This window comes from Neophocaena asiaeorientalis, unplaced genomic scaffold, assembly GCF_003031525.2.
Source record: "Neophocaena asiaeorientalis asiaeorientalis breed wild unplaced genomic scaffold, Neophocaena_asiaeorientalis_V1.1 scaffold171, whole genome shotgun sequence".
Lineage (NCBI taxonomy): Eukaryota > Metazoa > Chordata > Mammalia > Artiodactyla > Phocoenidae > Neophocaena > Neophocaena asiaeorientalis.
In genome coordinates, this window is record NW_020174013.1 from 954779 (window position 1) to 978965 (window position 24187).

At 39.1% G+C, this 24187-nt stretch overlaps 1 protein-coding gene across 2 annotated transcripts in view; it reads right to left on the reverse strand.

Annotated features, from left to right (window-relative positions):
- FEZ2 (fasciculation and elongation protein zeta 2) overlaps positions 1-24187 on the reverse strand; it is a 42537-nt gene that overhangs the window by 14083 nt on the left and 4267 nt on the right. For both annotated transcript variants that reach the window (XM_024753624.1, XM_024753623.1), the window contains exons 2-5: positions 23856-23964; positions 17126-17242; positions 14275-14416; positions 12711-12979 (exon numbers count right to left, since the gene is read on the reverse strand). In XM_024753624.1, the coding sequence (XP_024609392.1) occupies positions 12711-12979; positions 14275-14416; positions 17126-17242; positions 23856-23964 (637 nt within the window). The remainder of the gene's footprint in view (positions 1-12710; positions 12980-14274; positions 14417-17125; positions 17243-23855; positions 23965-24187) is intronic.

The following is a 24187-nucleotide window of genomic DNA, read 5'->3' on the forward strand; positions in this document are numbered from 1 at the left end:
ATGTACACACACCGCTACCACAGGACAGTACCAGGCACAGAAAGCACTAAAAACGTGGTAGCTGTTTTGAATACAGCAATAATTACCCTATCCCCAGGTTTCTCAACCTTGACACTACTGACATTGAATTACAGATATGTAATCCTTTGATGGGGGAGCAGTCCTGTGAATTGTAGGATGTTGAATGGCATCTCTGGCCTCTACTCAGCTGGATGTCAGTGACACCCCCCCACCCCCACCCCCCGCCAAGCAGTGACAGTGACGAACATTTCCGGGCATTCCCTAATGTCTCCTGGGGGACAGAACTGGCCTGGTTGAGAATCACTGCATGTGCATTGGATGGTCCGTTATCGGATCCCCAGCCCACAGGCCGCATGTCCCTGGAGGCTGAGATTTACTCTGCATCCTTAACACCCATGCCCGGCACATAATTAGATATCAATATATGTTTTTCTAATAGTACTAAATGAAAAGATAAAAGTTTATAATTTGCCACACAGATGGACCTTGAAGGCATTATGCTAAGTGAAGTGAGTCAGACAGAGAAAGACAAATAGTGTATGATCTCACTTATATGTGGAATCTTAAAAAAATAAAATAAAAACCTAAACTCATAGGAAAAGAGATCAAACTTGTGGTTACCACAGGTGGAGGGTGTGGGGTGAGGGGACTGGAGGAAGGTGGTCAACCAGTATAAACTTCCAGTTATGAGATAAGCAGTAGTGATGTAATGTACAACGTGATGGCTTTACTTAACACTGACGTATGATGTAGAAGAGTAAATCCTAGGAGTTCTCATCACAAGGAAAACCTTTTTTCTCCTTTCTTCTTTCTTTTAATTGTACCTATATGAGAAGATGGATGTTAGCTGGTCCTACTGTGGTAATCATTTCACCATATTTATAAATCAAAACTTCATGCTATATACCTTAAACTTACACAGCAATGTACGGCATTTATTTCTCAATAAAACTGGGAAAAAGAAAGAGGTTTTTGTTTTTGTTTTTTTTAACGTGGGGATGAGGCACAAGATCTAAAAAACAGAACAGAAAGGAAAAAGAAAGTTTTGGTTAGGTTAATTTTTCATAAGCTCAACCCCATCTCAAAATCTTTAAGGAGAGAAATGTCAGATACCCCTTTTGTATGCCCACAAAGCACAAGCCCATCCTCAGCAGGCAGGAGGCACTTGACTGATCGTCACTGGCTTCAACTGCAAAATGCTTCAGCAACTACTTCCCCTAACAGTGAAATACTTCCAGATTTATTTTTTTTTTAATGAAACCAGGAATCATACCTTAGTTAAAAGTATTTGGAATCAGAAAAATTTTTCAACAGTCTTCTTGGATAGAAAAATGTTGGACTAGAAATCAGAAATCTGGGCTCTCTCCCAGCTTTGCCACTAACTGTGTGACATGACAGCCGTCCCTAAGCCTGCAGAGGCCCATTTCCTCATCTGTGAAATGGATGATTAAATGATGTCTTTTTTAAAGGTCTTCTCGTTTGTAACTTCTGTGAATCTACAAGTTAACTCCACCTAGAAGATACATGATTTTTTAGGAAGGCAAATCCAAACCATACATATGCACGCACACACACGCATGCACACAGAACAGTACAAGACTAAAAGGTCACATAAGCTATGATATTAGTGCTCTAGAATGACAGAGTTGCCCAGCGAGATGATACATTCAGAGCTGTCTACTCCCGTGGCTTCCTTTTTCTTCTGTGACATGAGTACACTTTGAAGAGAAGAGACTAGGTCTTAGTCTCTCCATCCCAGTGACCTGCACAGGGCCTGTGCCACAGCAGGCATTTATAAACGTCTGCTAAGCTGAAGTTGTAACACACCTAAGACCAGTCTTAGAGCCTGTGATAACCATATTGGGAGGCTTCTTGACTTTTTGCAGGAGAGGAACTTTTTTAAAAGAGCTAAAAGGCAAAAATAACCTGAGGGTGAACAGAAGAAGGATGACATGACGAGATATAAAGTTTTTTGTCAAAGGTGTGAACAGCAGAGTTCTGGAAAAGCCCACTGAAGAACCTAGTCTGAGAAGTCAACATGAGATTAATAAAGATAAAATCATCCTATTGACATGGTTTGTAAAACAGTGTAGTGACTAAGAAATATAAAACCCCTGGGATAATAAAAGCGTGGCAAGTAGAAGAAGGTCAATGAACTAGAAGGATCACAGAATGAAAAGACTCCCAGCGAGACAAGGAAGGAAAAGGAAAAGAGCTCCGCAAAACACACAACAGAGTCTGCTTCACAACTGCCCTAAAAATTCCAAAAATACACTCTCTTGGAAGGCAAAATGAATTTTAAAAAGATAAAACCTCAGAGGCAGACTAAATTTACTTTTAGTAAACATCACCTCATTTAGGAACACTGCATTTACATGCTTGAGGGCAGATATAGTGTTATTAGGTGCCTATGGTACTTAACTGGGCCAGAGGGAAGACTTTCTCTATGCTTACATTTTGTAAGTGGGGGAGGGGAGGGATGGAGGGAAGAAGAGAGGCATTTCTTTGTTGAACATTTCTGAAGGTGACAGTGCCAGAGCTATGTCAAAGCACTGACAGAAGTTAAGTCTCAAGGTTATGAATGCTCGATGAAACAAAGGACATTCAATAAAGGGTTGTTACAGTTTAATTAAAGTAACAGCAGTATTAACTATGTCAGAAAGCCCAATCATGCCTCCAAGTAATCCACCACTTCTCGATTTGAAGTAAAGGTTCCAAATGTTCAAATTCAAAGCAAACACCATTGTAAAGCAATTATACCCCAATAAAGATGTTTAAAAAAAAAAAAAAAAATTCAAAGCAAAGCGCTTGTGAAGATTCTGTGAGTCTAAAATTATTTTGTAATCTATCCACTGCACCTTTATGAAGGAGTTAATAGCTCTGTAAAATGCCCTTCGCAGAATGCAGTTTTTGATGGGAGCCCTTTTATAAGCAGGAAAATGATTAAGCATTACAGTATTCACTTTATTCTTCCCCTCACCGCTGACAAAGTGCCAAAGTAACGTGGCAAGGACAGGGGAAGGGGTTTACTGAGTTCAGGGCCTCAGTCACATGGTTCATACTGGGCATACTCACTACTGCCTCACGACCATTTGCTTCCCTGGTGTGAGTATGTATTAAAGTCTCAAAATCAGTCATTCTCTGGAAAATTTTCTCAGACGAAACCAGGAACTACCAAGTGTAAACAAGATATAGAAGAAAAAAAAAAATCTATAAAAATCTGAAAGACAAAGAAATAAGCCAAGACCTCCATGCCCATCCACGATACACCTGCACAGAACTCCCAGAGCCATGGGTTCCCTGCACCCACCTCTGTACAACTCTGTACATCCTCGCTCCAATGTACACTGGTTCTGTGAGCTAAGGCCTGCTGAGCTTTTCTTCACCCATTTATGAAATGGCAGCAACGATAATACCTGCTTTATAAGGTTGTTGTGAGGATTAAATGAAATAATCCATGGGAAGCACTTAGCAGGGTGTTCAACAAATATAAATGTTCAGAAAATGTCTGGGCTGTATTCCCTTCAAAAGGCTAGACCAACATTTGGGACATAACTCCCAAACAGAAATAACCACACCTTTCTGCTTTTCTCCCAAACAGTAAACAACAGTATTTCAAGTTCTCCTCATACAAATAAAATGGCAACTGAGAAATAACCACCCTGATTATAGTCTCTAGGTTAAAAGGACTGAAGACAACACAAGGAAAAGATACTACTGTCTGAGACTGAATCAGCCAGAAAGCTTGAACAGAAAACAAGTAACACTTTTAGGTAATTCAAGGTCTTTCTGAATAATAAAAAGAAAAGAGCTAGAAAATACCACCTAAACTGAAAAGCAACACGGAATCAGATACAGAGTTGTGGTTTGTTCATTCTTTTCCAGAGTCTTAACCATACCAACTCATTCTCTGCACAGTATATTCACCAGATCAACGAATTTCACAGAAAGCAGGATCCAAGACAGGGAAAAGCCAAACTAACCCAGAGGTCAGGAAATTCAGACTATTCCTGCTATCAAACTCTTCTTAGCTCTTCTCTTACGCTGAGGCCTCACCTGATCCCAGTGGCACAGATCTCTAACTAGCCAGGAAAGCTTTTAAAAATCTCAATATCAAAGCTCAATATCAGAAAAAAAGGTTGGGAAAAGCAATTAGGAAATGCTTTTTCATCTATTTCTGACTCTAATCTATGCTCTCACTCCATTAATATTCTTTATACTTGAGGTTCAAAAGAAATAAAATTCAAACATAATTATTGTCCTTTATACATCACATCATTTTTAGTAGCTTGAGTGACATGATTTCAAATATTAATTTATGGAATAGTAGTTAATGTTTTAGTTAAAACTCTTAAAATAATCAAAATACAAAACATGAGAACAGCATAAAATTGAAAGCAATAGTTAAATGTAAAAAAAAAAGTAAAAACATTCAAATAATTAGTAAGCTATTACCTAAGATGTAAAAATTGATCTTGCTTGTTTTGACACTTCTTCAAATCAAATAATTTTAATGTGAATGATAAATCAGTTATAAATGCAAATTCTACCAAAAAAATATTTTTTTGAAAAAGATCCAAGTAAGTTAGAAAATATGAGTTACACCAAAGCAGATAAATATTTGAACATGTCTTAAATATTGAACTACTAATTTATAAGTTCAATCTCAAAGCAGAAAGATGTGAACGAATATTTTCAAAGTTAGGAGTTAAATGGACTGGCATCAATTTAGTTTTTTGTATCTGAAGATCTTTTAAAATTTTTAAGTAATTTAATCTTAATATGGTAATTAACTATTGGCAAACATTTTCAAAGCTACTAAAACTAGAGTAAAATAATTAACCCTGTCAGTTTTATAAACTCTTTTCTAATACTTACAGATATTCTAAATATATAATAAGATCACAATTTCCTGGCATATCATGGTTTTTACGTGAATTTGTATTATACCAACAAATAATTAACAAACCTTTCCAAGACATAAAGGAGTCAGGAACAGACTCCTGGGCTTCCTTGGTGGTGCAGTGGTTAAGAATTCGCCTGCCGGGCCTTCCCTGGTGGCAGAGTGGTTGAGAGTCCGCCTGCCGATGCAGGGGAAAAAGAGTAGCCCCCGCTCGCAGAAACTAGAGAAAGCCCGCGCGCAGCAACAAAGACCCAGTGCAGCCAAAAATAAATAAATAAAATAAATTTATAAATAAATAATAAATTAAAAGAAAAAGATAGACTCCTGATTTTTATTACAGTAACTGCTGAGTCATAAAAGCTCCCTATTACCAGTCTAACACCAAAAAACCATTGCAGAAAATGAATAGTGGATAATGGTAAGATATCAAAAACTGGTGATAACATATTTCTCTAGGCAATACTACCTTTCAAAAAACAAATTTGTTCCACATCTAAAATAATTCGTAATTCATAGATATGAATTATTAAAACAATAAACATGGCACGACTAAGTTTCTCTCCACCCTACAATGACTTTCCATTTTATGCCTAACACTAATTTTTAGAAATATTCTTTGAAATAAATAAATGCAAACAAATACTATCAAAGATCACCAACAAATTATTGTTGAAAATGTGTTAGTATTTACATTCAAGTATGTATACAGGGCAGACTTTATCCTCTCAACTACCACTACTTAGAAAAGGGGAGGACACAGCCCTTTTCCCCCTTCTCCTCTGCCTTTTTTTTTTTGCAGTACGCGGGCCTCTCACTGCTGTGGCCTCTCCTGTTGCGGAGCACAGGCTCCGGACGCGCAGACTCAGCAGCCATGGCTCACGGGCCCAGCCGCTCAGCGACATGGGGGATCCTCCCGGACCGGTGCACAAACCCGCGTCCCCCGCATCGGCAGGCGGACTCTCAACCACTGTGCCACCCGGGAAGCCCTCCTCTACCTTCTTTAAACTACCTTTTATCACTGTGTATAAACAAAATGTGCCCGGAGCACTGCCAACATTTTTATTTTTTTCATTTGCCCCCAATCTGGGGACAACTGGGCTACCTGCTGACTCTCTTCACCCAGCATACTGGGCATCTGACACACACAGCACAAAGGGCTGTTGCTAGGTGGGGTGCCTGCGGCACGTGACTTGGAGATGGATGGTCACCATCTACGGGCACAACTCAGGCTGCTGGAGGGGCCCTGAGCAAAGGAGTAACTCAACACACTCTTAGGATAAAACAAGGCTACGTTTTATAATAAATTTTAGTCACAATATAGTGATTTCTTTATCTACACAAACTCGCTTAAATGGAGTTTACATCTTTTTTCTTCTAATTTTTAATTTTATCAAATTTTAGTCTAAATCAGGGGTTGGCAAACTTTTCTATAAAGGGCTAGATAGTAGATATTTTAGATTTGCAGCCCACACAGTCTGTCACAACTATTCAACTCTGTCCTTGTAACACCAAAGCAGTCATAGACCACGTGTAAATGAAATGACATAGCTGTGTTCCAATAAAACTTTATTTATAAAACAGAGAGGGTTGATTTGGCCCTCAGGCAGTAGTTTGCTTTGCCTATCCCTGGGCTAAATCATCTTAGCAAACGTGAAATTTTAAAATTCCAAGTTGAAAAGAAGGCACAACAACAACAAAAAGCCAGGTCCTTATTATTTTAAAAAGCACCAAATTCAAATAGTTGTGCCAGAACAATTCCTTCCAGGCTTATTGCTAGCATAAATTAGACCAACTTCAGAACAATCTAATAGTAGCTGTCTAAACAAAAATAAATTTCTCTTACCTTAAAGTCAGCTTTGGTCAAGATTAAATGAAAAAATATTACTGGGGCATTTTTGCATGTAAAAGAGAAACAAAATAGATTGACTATTAGTCAGAATATGAGCTACGTGAATCATAAAGACAGATGGAACAATGCATCTGTGAAAGAAAAATATATACAAGAAAGAGCATCTATCATTCAAGCCCTAGCTCCTCCTCATCCTTAAGCAGTTCTCTCTCCAACCCCCAAAAGCAATAAATTAGGATAATATGATTCTTTTTACAATGGAGTCACTGACTGCTAATACCCCAGAAGTTTTCAGAATAAACTTCAGGTTAGATTGAAGGAATTATACATTTTTGCTGGTGGTGAGAGCAACACACTAGAACTCTCTCTTGAAAGTTCAATGTGATATGGACAACAGAAAAGATACTATACATTCCCATCTTTTCAATCCTAGACTTCGAATAAGAAGCCTTACACATGACTTTAATTTACAAACATTGGATTCTAAAGGAGGAAGTACGTCTATTTTCATCCTTATAAGCTTACTAAGTAAGGTATGATGTTAGGCAGGTAAATACTAATGTCTTTACAACTTCAGATAACTCCAGATGACAACCACTACTAAATTACTTTAATTTTTTAAATTACTAGTTTAAAGATAACTGATGTACTTCAACTTGTTCTTCTACTCACGTGAACTGCCACTGGAATTCAGTGACCTGTGAATCTATTTGATATAAACAGAAGACTGGCCAAGAAAAAAATCTCTGACAGAAGAATAATCATTCAAATACCACAAATCCTCTGGGATTCCATCTCCTTTACAGTGAAGTTTCAATTTAACAAACATGCATTAAGTGAAAAATTAGGTGAGGTGCTGGGGAAACAATGTGAATGAGCCTTTGGGAAGGCTGCACTTTTTTCTAAGGAGAGATTTAAGCAAATGATTACAGTAGAATATAGTACTAGGACATAAGAAGTACGTGCACCCTCATAAATAAATAGGAAAAACAACTCAAATGTGATATAATAGGCAACACACAAAAGAGTACAGTCAATAGATCAAAACCTTATTTGCCTATCAGATCAGTATATATGAGAAGATTAATAATATCCATCATAAGTTGGAGGTTTGGAGAAATGGCCAGTTACTTATGCTGTTACTGGGTAACGTTTATGTAGGACAATTTGAAAAGACTGTTGTTTAAAACCGGATATTCTTTGACCTAAAAATTCCACTGGTTTTGATTTTTTGTCTGAGCAGAGGGTCGGTGCCCCTAACCCCTGATTAGTTCAAGGGTCAACTGTATTGCAGAAAAGGATATCCTTGAGTGTTGTAATTCACTTTTTCTTTCTGAATAAAGACAATATAAGTAGTTTGTTCCTATTAAAAAATAAACATTTAAAAATAAAAAATAAAAACATATCCACCTATTCCTCTAAACAAAAAATAAACTTAAAAAAAAATTCCACTGGTTTTGGTGCATGAGTAGACTGGTTTCACTGACAAAAGAAATATATAGGAATAAATTCACCTTCAGGAAAATGGTAACATTAGTCTGATAAGATAAATTTCGATGCCCGTAAGATATTCAGGGAGAAATGTTTAGTAAACAGTTGGACATGTAATAACTAGCATTTACTCAGGATATATGCTAGTCTTACATACATTATTTCATTTAATTCCTCCAAAATGCAAAGGGGTATGTACCCAGTGGCAGGATCATGATTCAAACACAGCTCTTAACCCAAAGTTCTGAATCACTGTGCAATTCAGCCTCAATACATCTGGCACCTGGCAGAAATACAGATTTGCAAAAAAAAAAAGAAATCTTTTCTTAACTATTTATTCATCAGGAGTTTATTGAGTACCTCATGTGGGACCTGGGTATACCATGAAAATAAAGTTACATTTTCTATCCTTAGGGAGCCTAACAGAGACAGACATGAAAACAAAAAATTGCAATATGATATGACAGTACTAACAGAAATAGTTAAGAGGAATAATATTAACCCCAGAAGGAGAGAGTTGTCAATTCTGCAGTGGAGGAAGAGTCATCTAGAAAAGTTCTAAGAAAGGAAGACAACGCTTGACCATGATTTTGAAGAATAAGTTTAAAAAAAAAAAAAAAAAAAAACCTTCCCATGGGTTTCCCTGGTGGCGCAGTGGTTGAAGAGTCCGCCTGCCGATGCAGGGGATACGGGTTCGTGCCCCGGTCCGGGAGGATCCCACATGTCGCGGAGCGGCTGGGCCCGTGAGCCATGGCCGCTGAGCCTGCGCGTCCGGAGCCTGTGCTCCGCAGCGGGAGAGGCCACAACAGTGAGAGGCCCGCGTAGAGCAAAAAAAAAAAAAAACAAAAAACCTCCCAAGCGGACAGTGGAAGCAGGAAAGGAGAAGGAGGGCTGCTCTAGGAAAAGGCAGGAGCATAAATAGAAGCATCACAGCCCAAAACAGCATAGTCAGTTGAAAGAAGTACATGTGGGTCATCAAACCCATTAACAGACAGTGCCCTTCAGCCATTCCAGTCTCTATTCCCCACCCGTTTCTCTAGATTTTGAACAGGATAAAGGAGATAGAAAGTTGTTGAATCTGTTGAGTCTCATTTGCCAAGGAGAAGATCCACTCTTCCAACCCACCGTCCAAACAGAGAATTGGAGAGGGAAAGAACAGCCTGCCCTGCCAATCAGGAGGGGCAGTGACACAGTGGCCACCCCTTTGAAAACAGCTCCCCACAGCACTGCTAATAACCTTACCAAGCCTTTCGTTTTCTCTGTGGCATTTATTACTACCTGAAGTTACGCTGTCTATTCATTCTTTTCTTTGTTTAGTGCCTGCATCCCGCATTAGAATGTAAGCTCCAAGAGGCCCGGGGCCTTGCCTATTTTATTCACCACTGTATCTTCAGTGTCTGGCACAAGAAAGATACTCTCCAAGTATTTAATGAATAGTTTTATCTTATCCAACATATAACAGATTACTTTAAAAATTAAAACAAATCAACATTTCACTTTTATAATACTCAGTATTTTAATATTTATAAATAGCATCCCTAAGCCCCCTAAATTTTTTACTCCCTGCAGCAAATGTTTCAAACAAAGTATGTCTCCAAAATGAACACCTAAGGAGTTTAACTCTGCTCTATTCACACGCAGATATTTCATTACAGTATCTCTGGACCTAAGAGAAGAAGCTAGCAATGATGGATAAAGTGTGATACCAACTACAAATTGATGTTTTGTTTCAAAGAAATATGCTAAGGAAAAATGGCAGGAAGCTATTCCATGCTTAAGGAAAAAGTACAAGTCCTGCTAATAAAACATATCTAAGGTAGAAAGAAAAAAGTGACCAATGTTATTAGAAAACAGGTAAGGCACGATATCACCAATTCTTAGAAATTAGTATCACTGATGATAGCTAACTCACAGAGATCAGGCCTTGCCAAAATTGTATATTATACAAAAGGTCTGGAAAGGAAGTTATCTTGGAATCTGTTTAGCCAACTGGCCATTTCACTTTAAGGTTCTTTTGAGCCACCAACCACTATTTTCAGAATCACAGGTTTCAGGCTCCTTGTGTCACAAATGGAATGGTCTTTTGCCGTCATTTCAGGCGTCAGAAAGAAGGAGGGAACTAGTGCTACAAGTTTAGCCATGCCATCACTAGCCTGATTAAAGGTTTTGACACAAATAGCAGATCAGAACTCAAGAAGCAACTTCACAAGTCCAAATATTGTGGAAAAAAATTTTACTGTTCCTATGAATCTATTTCAAGACTAATAAAGGTTCAAATAAGACCTAAATGTTGCCCTGTCAAATCCATTTCTCAATATAAATGCCATGTAAAATTACACAATGAATCCACTCTAACCCTTTTTATATGCGAGTTAGAAAAAGAAGTCCTTAAATGTCTCTAGGGCTACATTTATTTTCCTCAGCCAAGTGTTAACATGAATAAACGGAGGATTTACATGTAATCCCTAAAAGCAGATAGGCAGAAATTACCAACCATGCTATGACTTTTTAACTAAGCATTTTATTTAATCACACTTGCATAATAGGGCCATTTAAAGGGTACGATTTTTTTAAAATCTGAGAAACAAAAATTTGTCCCTAATATTTTAAAGCAAACTTTCCAGGACTGTATATTCAAACAAATGTTTTAGTTTTTGCATGTTTTGGTGGGGTTTTTTTTGTTTGGTGGGTGCTGTTGTTTTCATTGTTGTCACTAGAAGTGACTAAACGCTTTCCAACCAATACTACCATTTCTAAAAAATATTTTGTTCCACATATCTGGCAACTTTTGCAAAGTTAGCTTATAAACTGTCTTTTCTATGTACAAATGACATTACACTAAGAAAATGTGCATTTACTCATAGGCCAAAAACAGCATAATGAATGGGCTAAATGGTAAGATTCTTTTTGTCTGTATTAACTCTCATTGGTGGCTCAGCACCCCAGAACTGCACTCTCTTTCCTCAATTCCATCAGAGTCTGATTAATGAGATCTCTTTCTCTGATAAGTATTCTTTAGAAAAAAGTGAATCAAGACTTAGTCAAAGACAGAACTATTATAATTGCAAACCATATAACAGCCAGTCTGTGATGATCTGCATTACCATGTTATCAATATTATGAATTTTAAAAGTACACTCCCTTTAGAAAAATGAATCCCTTTGCCCATCCAGAGCTCTCCCGGGTCTATCTGGGGTCGGCTAACAGATTGGGGTCGACAACTGCACTACAGCCTTTGGATTGGAACTGAGTCCCAGGATGTGCCCTGGGAGGAGTTGTTCAGCAGGTTTCAAAGCCTCTGTCAGGCCCCTCCACCTCTGAAAGATAAAGTTTTTACTGCCCTGAAGTCCTATAAGGCTTAAGATGGAGATTTCGAAGTCCCTGGTCTTAGCATTTGGACAGACCTGTTGTTAGCTCTTGGTAGTAGTGTGTGATATTGCATTTGGGCAGAGACAAGTTCTCAGCCCAGGCCCCAATTCTCTATGGGCAACATTCTGTTTTGAGCACTCGAATATATGGTTTACAAAATTAAAATCCCAGTGTTCTTACCAAAAAAAAAAAAAAAAAAAAAAAAGAAGGGTTTCTCTCCTTTTATTTTACTCTAAAAATAAAACCAACACTTCTTCACATACAAACAAGATAAAGGTGACAAGGTACAAGGTCTCAACTGATCAAAGAATAATGAAATGGCCATAAGACCAATAAGGAAATGCATCTCAAATTAACAGTTAATGTTTATAATGAAATTTAATCAAGTGAAGTTAACAGGACACCTTAGGAAAAATGAAAAGCAGAAAACAAAAAACTTCATACCAAGAGTCAAAGATTCAAATATCCTAAAGTTGTTTTTACCAGTCAGTAATATTCTAGTCTGCCAAATACTAGGCCAAATGGCCGATGTCATGTAACTGCCTCTGACATCCTCACATTCCAACTTCACTCATAAATCAGGAGGAAACGGTTTACAAGTCAACCTATGCTCTTAGGCTCAGCACAGTTCAGCTACCTCTAAAAGCACCCCTTTTTTTTCCCACTATACAACTCACAAGAAATAAGCAAAAACAATAAAGCAATACCATTCATTTGCCCACCAACTATTAACATAAAGCACCCCTATTAACACTCTGATGTATTGAAATGGTCACCTGCTGAAGCTTCTTTTCTTTCAAACATTCTCCTTTATTCCCCCTCTTCCTTCCACTTACCTCCCTCCTAAATATTTCAGCATTGAATTATCCAGATAACCATTATACCCTCACCAAGAAAACACCTTTCTGAAGGAGCAGAGCACAGTGGCATTCTTGAACAGAATCCCTTTAGCTCTCTGGTGAGAAGCACCCCTACTCCTGTATGCATGGGCCCTGCCTGCCTCTGCTGGCCCGGAGCACCGGAATGACCACTGAAGCTGTTTCCAGTGTGCGATGCTACATGCAAAACATCACTTACTGTGCCGGGCAGGTGACTTCTCTCGTTCTTCCCATTCTGAGAGCTGCTGTTCTTGAGCTTCTTTTTCTTTTTGGCTGTTTCTTTGTGCTCTTTCTGTTTGTTCTGCACTTCAATGAGAACTGAAATAAAGCTGTTCTTCACTTCCTTTTCAAACTCCAGTTCATCTCGCAGGGCCAGCTGCTGCACCAGCTCTTCAGAGTACTCCTTGATGGCCGTCTCAATTTCTTCCAGCAGTTCATTTAATTCAGATACGGACAGCCTTTTCACTCCTATGACCAAAAAGCAAAGCACAGCAGACACTAAGACCAAAATGTTTCAAGGCAGCACAACAAGGTGTTTAATGCCAAAGAGCAAAAAATCATATTCTAAGTAATTAAATTGTTCATGATCTTCTCAGAGTCCTCAAACTTCTGGTGGGCAGGTCTGAGTAGAGGTAGGTGGGCAAAGTTACTTCTCAAATGGCTGAGAAGAAAAGTATAACAAAATTTTTTTACTTGTCTAAAAATCAGTAAAGCAATTATACTCCAATAAAGATGTTAAAAAAAAAATCAATCATTCCATGAATAGTAGTTCAGTCAAGACTTAATAAGCTTGTAAAAGAAAAAGAACAAACACAAAAGCAGAGGAAGGGTACAGAAAATACCTGCTGACAAGAAATCACAAGCAACTTAGCAGGGCTCTGGGACACTTCTGAAGAGAGGAGAAGGCATGTTGAAAGAATTAAGCTAAATACATATTTTTTATTAATTTTCACTGGAGTACAGTTGCACTTTTTTGTTGTTGTTGTTGCACCACGCAGCATATGGGATCTTAGTTCCCTGGTCAGGGATCAAATCCGCAACCCCTGCATTGGAAGGCAGAGTCTTAACCACTGGACCACCAGGGAAGTCCTGGAGTATAGTTGCTTTACAATGTTGCATTAAGCTAAATATATATTTAAACACATATGCCCCAATGTGTGAGTTTTATTGAGAACTGGGAAGATGAAGGGAAGAATATTCCCTGAAACCCCCTTTCAGTTTTTTCTCAGCACTTCCCTTTATGTGAGAGGACAACATTGAAGTTCTAACCCTCAGTACCTGAGAATATGACTGTATTTGGAGATAAGGTCTTCAAAGAGATAATTAAGTTAAAATGAAACCATTAGGGTGGGCCCTAATCCAACATGACTGACGCCCTTAAAAATGAGAAGATCAGGACACAGATACACATAGGAAAGTCCATGTGAGGACAGAAGGAAGAGGCCTCAGAAGAAATGAGACCTGCTTAACACCTTGATCTCGGACTTCTAGCCTCCACAACTACAAGAAACAAATTTCTGTGGTTTAAGTCGCCCAGCCTGTGATACTTTGTTACAGCAGCCCAAGCAGACAAATACAGTATTCAAAGGCGAGTATGACCCAGTCCCTGAGCAATGAAGAATATATGCGTTGAGTATCACTGGAAGGCAGGGGAAGGGTATATAACCCAGCCTGTGAGAGCCAAAGACTTCTGGAGATGGTCCCACTACATCGCTGAGGTACACAAAAGCACAAAGAGTACTGATTTAAGTCAGGCTTCTTACTCTCTTCATAACTGCTTGTACTAGACCTCTTAAGAGTTTGAATTTCCTGGGAAAGCATTGAAAGCCGATCTGACTGGGTGGGTGTTTCATCATCTTCTGGGTCTGGTGACTCCTGCATCATTTCTTCGATTTCTTCAATCACCTTCCAAAATATACAAACCACTGTTAATTAAATACACATAGGAAAAATGACCCACCTGTAACACGGCACTCATCTGAAGCAACCACAGTAGAAGTACACTAAATTCTCCATTAACCAACAGTGTGCAGGAGTCGGTGTTCTCAATAACAAAAATTGACTGTAAGAGTACACATGGTTTATCAAAAAAAAAGTTACAATACACTAAACACAAAAATAAAATATGATTTAATATGTCCATCAGGATTCAGTAGGCCCTATCAGATCTTGTAATGTCTGAGAAATGATGCTGCAAACACACATATAATCTACTTCAGACATGCCAGAACCAGATCATAGTCATAGTTAAAAGAAAGCAAGTGACAGAAGATTTACCATATACCACACCAAGTGCTCAATCTAAAGCTATTTAATAAAACTGACATAAAATTTAGAAAATACAACAGTGTAAAAAATTTATATGAAAAGCAAGAAATTACCTCTATGGTAGCAAAATTTTCCTTTAACAGCAGGAAAAGAATTTCATATATTAATTCAACGGAAAATAAAGGTATATTTAATAATTACTTTAAACGTAGAAGTTTAAAGAGGAAAAAAAAGCTACACGAAAGCAGGAAAAGTTCAGAAATATATCTGCTTTTGAAACAATGATCCACTGTCATACGCTGTGTTGCTCAAATCTTACAGCAGTTTCTTGTCCTGTTCCAAATTCCGTAAGTTGAGAAGGATACAGAACTCAGTGAAAATTGGCTATTTACAATAGCCAAAACATGGAAGCAACCTAAGTGTCCATCAACAGATAACTGGGTAAAGAAGGTGTGGTATATATATACAATGGAATATTACTCAGCCATAAAAAAGAATGAAATAATGCCATTTGCAGTAACATGGATGGACCTAGAGATTATCACAATAAGTGAAGTAAGTCAGAGAAAGACAAATATTATATGATATCACTCATATGTGGAATCTAAAAAATAGTACAAATGAACTTATTTACAAAACAAACAGACTCACAGACACAGAATACAAACTTATGGTTACCAAAGTGGAAGGGGAGGGGGAGGGATAAATTAGGAGTATGGGATTAACAGATGCACACTACCATATATATAAACTAGATAAGCAAGGGATTTACTGTATAGCACAGGGAACTATATTCAATATATTGTAATAAATTACAGTGGAAAAGAATCTAAAGATACAGATATATACATACATATATAAACAAATCACTTTGCTGTATACCTGAAACTAACACAATACTGTAAATCAACTATACTTCAATAAAAATAATTTTTTTAAAAAATGGACCTAAGAGTTTAAAAAAACTATTTAAAAAAATACAGCATGAATCATCAAGCCTAACGTATAACACTTAGTACTAAGGAAAAACAGGTAAACCTGAGCGAGTGGGGATTATGCTAATTAGTAAGAAGAGTTTCCAAAATAGGCATTCTAAACAGGAAAATGAGACACTGAAAGAGGCTACAGAATCTGTTTCTCTCCGTCCTTTTTTTAAAATTTATTTACTTATTTATGGCTGTGTTGGGTCTTCGTTGCTGTGCCCAGGCTTTCTCTAGTTGTGGAGAGCGGGGGCTACTCTTCGTTGCAGTGTGCAGGCTTCTCGTTGCGTTGGCTTCTCTTGTGGAGCACAGGCTCTAGGCACGTGGGCTTCAGTAGTTATGGATCATGGGCTCAGTAGTTGTGGCTCACGGGCTTAGTTGCTCCGCGGCATGTGGGATCTTCCCAGACCAGGGCTCGAACCTGTGTCCCCTACATTGGCAGGCGGATTCTTAAGCACTGCACCACCAGGGAAGTCCTCTCTCAGTCTTAAAAGCAGAGATAGTTTATGGTTTTCAGGCAGAGTATGGAGGAGACAATGAACTTTCCCTGGAATATCAGGCTGTACTGCACTCAGCCCTCTAACTTACTATCTTGCTTTTTAAGCACCATGCTCTTTCCAAGCTTCAGACAATCCAACCACAAATATGACTAAGGAGCATCAAAATGACATATTTTTAACGTACTCCTCCCAATCTTGCCACAATACCTCTCTTTACCGGCCTTGTCTTTCCAGCCTAAAAATACAGTGTGGTAGAACTCACAGTCCCAGTAGCCATGGAACACTTGACTTCACGAAGAACCTCTTGCACCACAGTTTGACAATACAGCAGAAGTGGGAAGAGTATTCAGAAAATGAGAAAGCTGATTCAACTGGTTTTAAATGAATACAGGGTTGACATTATTAGAGCATTCCACAGGACTAATGCTCACTTCTTTCCTGGATATACAATAAAGACTTTAATAAGTGCTAATGATTTCTACATAGGTTTTAGAGAAACTAGATAATTTCTGCACAGATATAGTTTGCCCATGTCTGGTTAAATGTAAAGAAAGAAGAAAATTCACAGGATTTTTTCTGATTCCAGTGTAAGCAATAACCCTCTTTTAAAGTAACCGCTGTACTGTTTTAACAGTGCTTATCTTGGAAAATTGCATATATTGAAAAATCTTCCCAAGTAACATAATCCAACTGCTTCAGATTACATATACTTTCTTCTTTCCTCAGGAGAAAACTGTTAAGCCTGTATTACCAGAAAATACAATAGAAATAAGTAAATTCCAACACCCCATCACTTATGGCCACAATAAGAAATCGTTTTTCAGCCAAGGATCCCTTCCCTTGATGGAAGGGATTCTCCTTTGTACCTGGTCTGCCGTGAAGAGGGGCTCATCGTTAACGCAGGAGACGATGATTGAATGCATATCCAGCTGTTCTCGCAGCTCCTCATCGTCTGAGGTATCAAAGAGCAAGCTGTCACTCGTCTAAAAACAAAAACTACCCACTGTTAAGAGGAGGACATTCTGATCACAACTAAGTCGAAGCATCTGGGTAAAGGAGGCTGCAGAGGGAAGCATCTGCTGAGAGCTTCAAAAGGCAGATATTATTACAGCTGCTGTGTACCAGGCAGTGTGTGAGGTGCTCTGCATAGTCATCTCAAACAGAAATGAGAGGAATGTAGAATAAATATGAAATTAAGGTGCCGTATATATCCCCTCTTGCCCAAACAGACACATACTTAGCTATTTATTCCAAGGGGAAGAGTGTCTAGGAAGTACAAAAATATATGGTGTTCGACAGCAATTTATAGGGAATTATAGCAAATGGGGGGGGGGCGGGAGACAGGGGCAAATGTTATTTAATTAATGATCTAATAGGAAGATTAGTATATGTAAAAATTCCACAGAAAACATAGAAGTTAGTTTGCAAGTAACTAACTTTAACAGAGTAAAAGATAAGTAATCAACTCCCTGGCAGATGGGAACTGTCCATGCGGATCATGCTGAGCCCTTCCAGTTGAAAATCTATCTCTTCTTCCAAAAAAGAGTATTTCTAGGTTCCAAAAATATCTTTAAACCAAACTATGCTGGAGGTTTTCTCTTTGCCTTACTACCGTTTCTCTCCCCAGTCGTGCCCCCGGAGGCTGACCTTTATGGGCTACATCAAAGGATGCCCTTGGCTTCTGGCTTCCAGGTGGGTTAACACACTGGTAGACACTAGCAGGAGACTGGAAGGCAGGAGGGGAAGGGCTGGGCATTCATTCTGCTGTCTCCCTCCCTACCAGATTCCAAAGGCTGCAGCTCCTGTCAAGCTGACCTCTCCCCCATAGCTACTCTCCCCAGGTTCTGGTAACTTCTCCCTCTCCTTACCTCTCTTCATGCCTAAGGGTGCTAAAGCGCTGCTTGCTGTTGCCACCACCAGGGTATTGCACCATGTCTACCTCATACGGTGTCTCTTAACCTGCCCACATGAATATCAACAGCCCCTATAATAATGACCTCACCTTTACTAACTATAAAGGCCTGACCTAGAAAACCCAGATTAAAATGGACAAGTGATCATCTATCCATCATGACGTGACCATTCAGACGATGAAAAGAACAAATTAGAACTCTGTTCATCAGAAGGAGTGGCACACTGAGTTCCCAAAGAACAAATGGGCAACTAGGAACTACGTAAGAAGCAACCGTGTAGTTCTAGCAGAGAGTACATAATTTTAAAAATATATATTTTACCTGGGAAAATTATTTACCAGTACAGAGGATATATATAAAAATTGAAGATACAGTTGGATGGATGTAGGTCCCTACTGCCTCCCTAGCTCCTCACAGGTCTGAAGTTTAATGGTGAATACACCCCACAGAATAAGAAACCTGCAGGTGAGAAGTGCAAAGAAAAACACTGACGTGCTGCCTTTCATAACATTAGGCTGGGGGAGGAGCCACATCAGCACTCCAGCTCTATCTGCTACCACATACTGCAATGCCATGCTGCACCACGGGGATGACACGCCCCCACATTTGATTTCTCACTGCACCATCAGGCTAGGAAAGGCCTGGACATGGCCTTCAACATATGAAATTTCAAAAAGCTGTGTGGGGGAAGAAAAAAAACCCTAAAAGCTTCCAGAGAGAAAAAAACAACACATTAAAAGGATCAGAAATCAACACGTCATTTGAATTCTCAACAGCAACAACAGAGAATTAAAAAATCAATGCAATTTCCATGTTTCAATAAATTCCACCCTAGAATCCTATATCCAGCTAAACTAACAATTCGGTAGGGGGTTAGAATAAAGAGATTTTCAGACATTCAATTTCTCAACGAATTTACTTCTCAGGTACCCTTTCTCAGAAAACCATACAGAGTATGTTCCATTAAAACCAGGAGGAAAACCAAAAAAGGAAGCAGACATAGGATCTAACACAAGAAAGAGGTGAAGGGAATTCTTATAATGACAGTGAACTAAAGATCCCAGAATGATGACTGTGGAGCTAAACTAGAGAGTAGCCAGTTCAGATTAGAATTGTTACTGCAGAAGGAATCAAGAGAAGCATGAAAGAAAAAGAGAAAGAAAGCCTGACAGATTACCTAGTGTGTTTCACTTACTAAAATGACTTTTATGGCTCTGTTGAGGTTGAATTAGTGAGCTAATGATAACCTAAATCAACCACAAAAAGGCAATTATTACTACCTTAACAAAAAAAAAGAGGATATGCAATCATAAAATGTACTTAAATGTGAACATTTATATAGTCAATATAGAGCTTCCCTGGTGGCTCAGTGGTTAAGAATACACCTGCCAATGCAAGGGACACGGGTTCAAGCCCTGGTCCAGGAAGATCCCACATGCTGCGGAGCAGCTAAGCCCATGCACCACAACTACTGAGCCCTTGTGCCACAACCACTGAAGCCCGTGTGCCTAGAGCCCATGCTCCACAATAAAGAGAAGCCACCGCAACAAGAAGCCCGCACACCGCAACGAAGAGTAGCCCCCACTTGCCGCAACTAGAGAAAGCCCGCGTGCAGCAACAAAGACCCAACGCAGCCAAAAATAAATAAATACATTTTTAAAAGAAAGGTCAATATGAATTATGAAGGTTAATATAACCAAAAATTTTGATATAATTATATTGGGAAGATGAGGGAAGCAAAAGTTTTTGTGAGGGTTGTGGTTGGAGGGCTAGAGGGAAGACTTTGAGAGTGCTAAACCCTCATCCTCTGGGTAGAAAGTAAATGAATAAAGTCTAAAGTTGAATAAAATCAAGTAAAATGATAGGAGAATGTTATCTGCTGGATGAAAAGTTGAAGTAGTTGAAAGCAGTTGCCTCTGGTAAATGGAAGTCAAGGATTATGAGGTAAGTAGGGCAGAGGCTGCTTTTTCATGTTAAGTCCTATAGCTTTAGTTCACTTTTTTAAACTAGACAGTTATCCTGTTAATAAGAAAGGAGAAAGGTCAAGAGATGTGGCTCTTGATGAGAGAGGATGTTTGATTTCAAGATAGTAGAAGTGGAGATGAAAAGTGCCACACGAGGGTGTACGATGATGTAGAGTACCTAACAATTACATTCACTGATCCTAAAACTTCAACACCCTCCCCCAAAATCACAACTCTATGTTGTGACTTGAGGACCATAGTTTTGTCTTATTTTTCCCCCTTATAGACAAGTGAAAGTTTTAATTTTAAAATTACTCCTAAGGAAGCCAGTATTATCTTCTGTTTCTACTCTTGAAGATAAAAAGGTGCATTAAACAAAGTCCCTATCCCTGAAGAAATCCTCATGATAGAAGGAAAAACACAGCACAGGAGATGTTCCTAAGGCAAAATGATTTAGAAGCATTCTATCACATAAGCATGATCAAGAATGGCACTGGATTTAGAACAGGTTTACAGCTATTGCCAAAACACATGAGTGATACCAATAAGCCATTAGAATAAATTTCCATGACAACAGAAATAATGATCCCAGACCATCTTTCCAGAGAGGGAGCCAAGCCCATTCCCCACAGAGATGGCATATGCTAAGGGCTGGAATCCCTTTCGGGCTTTGAAAACTAACCTTGGCTGTCATGGGTATCATCATTCATGCTCCCATTCGGCATCAATGTGCCTCTTTGCCAAGCATTTCCATCACTCCTTCCTATGCCAGGTTTAGATACAGAGCCATGGTTCTGTTTCCCTCTATAAAACTGAAGCTGCCTCAAATGGAAAAAATGTGCCCATGTAAGAACTTGGAATGTACCAGTTGCCTTACTCTAGAAAAGACCCATCAAATTTAGAAGTGTGCCATCTTAAACATCAATGAAAAAAAATTAAAAACAAATCTAGGGATCTATGGTTTCCTGTTTTTCTCATCCTAACCAAAAAGAAACCTCTTCCCCTTTTGTCAAAAATTTCATATAGGGGAATTCCCCAGTGACGCAATGGTTAAGAATCCGCCTGCCAATGCAGGGGACAAGGGTTCGAGACCTGGTCCGGGAAGATCCCACATGCCATGGAGCAACTAAGCCCGTGCGCCACAACTACTGAGCCTGCGCTCTAGAGCCTGTGAGCCACAACTACTGAACCCATGCGCTACAACCACTGAAGCCCGTGCTCCTAGAGCCCTTGCTCCGCAATGAGAGAAGCCACCGCAATGAGAAGCCTGCGCATCACAACGAAGAGTAGCCCGCACTTGCCTCAACTAGAGAAAGCCTGCACGCAGCAACGAAAACCCAACACTGCCAAAAAAAAAAAAAAAGTAATAAAATAAATTAAAAAAAAAAATTCATATAGACACTGTTATACAACTGGAATAATCTAAAGAATGCTTCTGGGGCTTCCCTGGTGGCACAGTGGTTGAGAGTCCGCCTGCCGATGCAGGGGACACACGTTTGTGCCCCGGTCCGGGAAGATCCCACATGCCATGGAGCGGCTGGGCCCGTGAGCCGTGGCCGCTGAGCCTGCGCGTCTGGAGCTTGTGCTCCGCAACGGGAGAGGTCACGACAGTGAGAGGCCCACGTACCGCAAAAAAACCCAAAAAACATTAATTATATGCTACCTAATAACATGGTTGCTTCTTACATCGTACCTTGTTCTTCAGGAACTTAATGTGTGCTATTAATTCCTGAGGACTAGACTTCTCATCTCAGTTGTATTCATCACCTGGGTAGTCATGTCAAGACAGACAGATGTTAGATGATCACTTGTCCATTTTAACTTGCTGAGTTTTCCAGGTAAGGGTTTCACAACCAGTACTAGTACTAAACTCCACATCATTACTAATCACTACTCTTGGCTATGCCATTGCTCTAGCATTGAAAACAGTCAAAAGGCAGATAAAGGGAGTGACGTCCCCAGAGGTAACCAAATAACAATATTCATTGAAACTGGATTAGAGTGTTCCATTCATGCTACTAATGTACTTCCCTTTGAAACTATGAAAAGATCTCTTCTCTACTATTTTTTAATATGTCAAACAAAAAAGTACTCATTGACTGGCTATTGTGGATTCAACACTATGTTAAATAATATAGAAAACATTTTTAAAACACTTTCCACCATGGTATCTGAACTTATATAGCCTCACTGATGAGAGTATTCATTTGTTCACTCAACAAACACTTGTTTTAGTAATCAGTATGTGCCAGGCACAGTGGTGGTTACTGAAAGACAAATACAAAGATACCTACCAGGAGGTTACAATCTAATGACAGACCCAGATATATAATAAGAGAACACAATAATGGTTTGAGACACGGACAAAGCACTGTGAGGACCAGCTCGCAGGAGACTAGGGGGCTAAATTCTGTGGGACAGATAAGTCCTTTACGATTTTCACACCCCAACAAGCGTAACCGATTCCCACAGAGAGGAGTGCATTTTCCTTCCGTGTCAGGATTGAGGCCATGGCAAAATGACCATCTGTCAGAGACGCTGTAGATGGGAATTCCCCCCAAATGAGAGACTGGATTAAGTGTCCTTTAAAGTCCCTTCCAACTCTAAAATTATATAATTCCATGAGATCAGCAAAGGCTAAAACAGTAATAGGAAGCTTCAGAGAGGAAGGGAAACTTGAACTAAGCCCAGAATGATAGCTGAGATGCAAATAAACAGAAGACAGATCATAAAATATTTTGTTTTATTCCTTTCCCTAAATGTATGTCAGGTCAGCCTGCAAAACAGCTTAAGGGGATTAATAATTGGAACAAATCCTATATCTACTAGAATACAAAGAAATATAGTCAGAATTATATATTTTACGAGAAAATAGTAGGGAGCAAGCTTTTCTGAATCACATTTTTAAGAAAATCATTTCAGAAAATGATTTAAAATACTCACAGCCCTACTGCATTATACTCCCAGTAATTGCACAAATACACTTAATGAAATACAGAGCATGCTAAAGGACCTGGCATGAGCTTACACTGCTATTTGATGAAGAATTTAAAGAGTCAGGCCCTGAAACTTCCATTTGGCCTCGTTTCTCATCAGTTTTAAACCACACTGTGATTTTCCACTTAAAGCAATTCTCTTCGTTTTTCTGTCCGCCTTGTTGTCCTATCACCTGTGCTCACACTTCTTACTCAAGGTGTCTTCACTTTCAGTTCCAAGACACATATAGCAGCCTCCAACAGTTAGCCAAGAACACATTAAAAAGCCAAGAACTGAAATCTTTTAAAGGTTCCCCAATGTTCACAGGAAAACACAATCTTCAGACGATATGTCACATCTAGCAAGTCATTAAGTTCATCAGAAAGTTAACTCTCTGTAGATATTCCAGTACCCTCTATATATTAAATCAAAGGCTAACTGACTGTTCTCAGCACATCAAAATTGTTATTTAAGCTGGGAAAAAATGCTGATCGTTGCTGTTCATAGGTGATGAAAATTTACCTAAACATAAAAAAGTTGAGTGTGTGCTGGGGAAGAATTGGAGGGAAGTGCTAGCAAGCTGACAGTAGCAGAACCGAGATGGCAAAAGAGGGCCACTCCAATTGCCATAAGCTTGGAAATAAGAAGCAACTCAACCAATTGTGGTTAAATAGAAATGCTACTTTTTAGTTCCATTATAAGAATCAGTTATTCAGAAACTACTGATGCAATTCCTAACTTACCCTTTTTTCTGAGAGGTTCAGAGTAAGCAAATGCAAGGTCCTAGTATGGGATGACTTCCAGTCTACAGGCATTACATTTCCGTAATTATCTGTCAGGGCATTCCAAATCCTTAAAAAGAAGAAAACTACAATCAGTGAAAGTTAACATTCTGTACGTCATTATTAAACAGATACCTAGTACTACAGTGAAAGAGAGAACAAAAAGCATCAGAGCAAAGAAACAGGAGGCTATTGTTTCTCAGAAAAGCATCAACAAAGTAGAGGCTCCAGGGCTTCCCTGGTGGCGCAGTGGTTGAGAGTCCGCCTGCCGATGCAGGGGACACGGGTTCGTG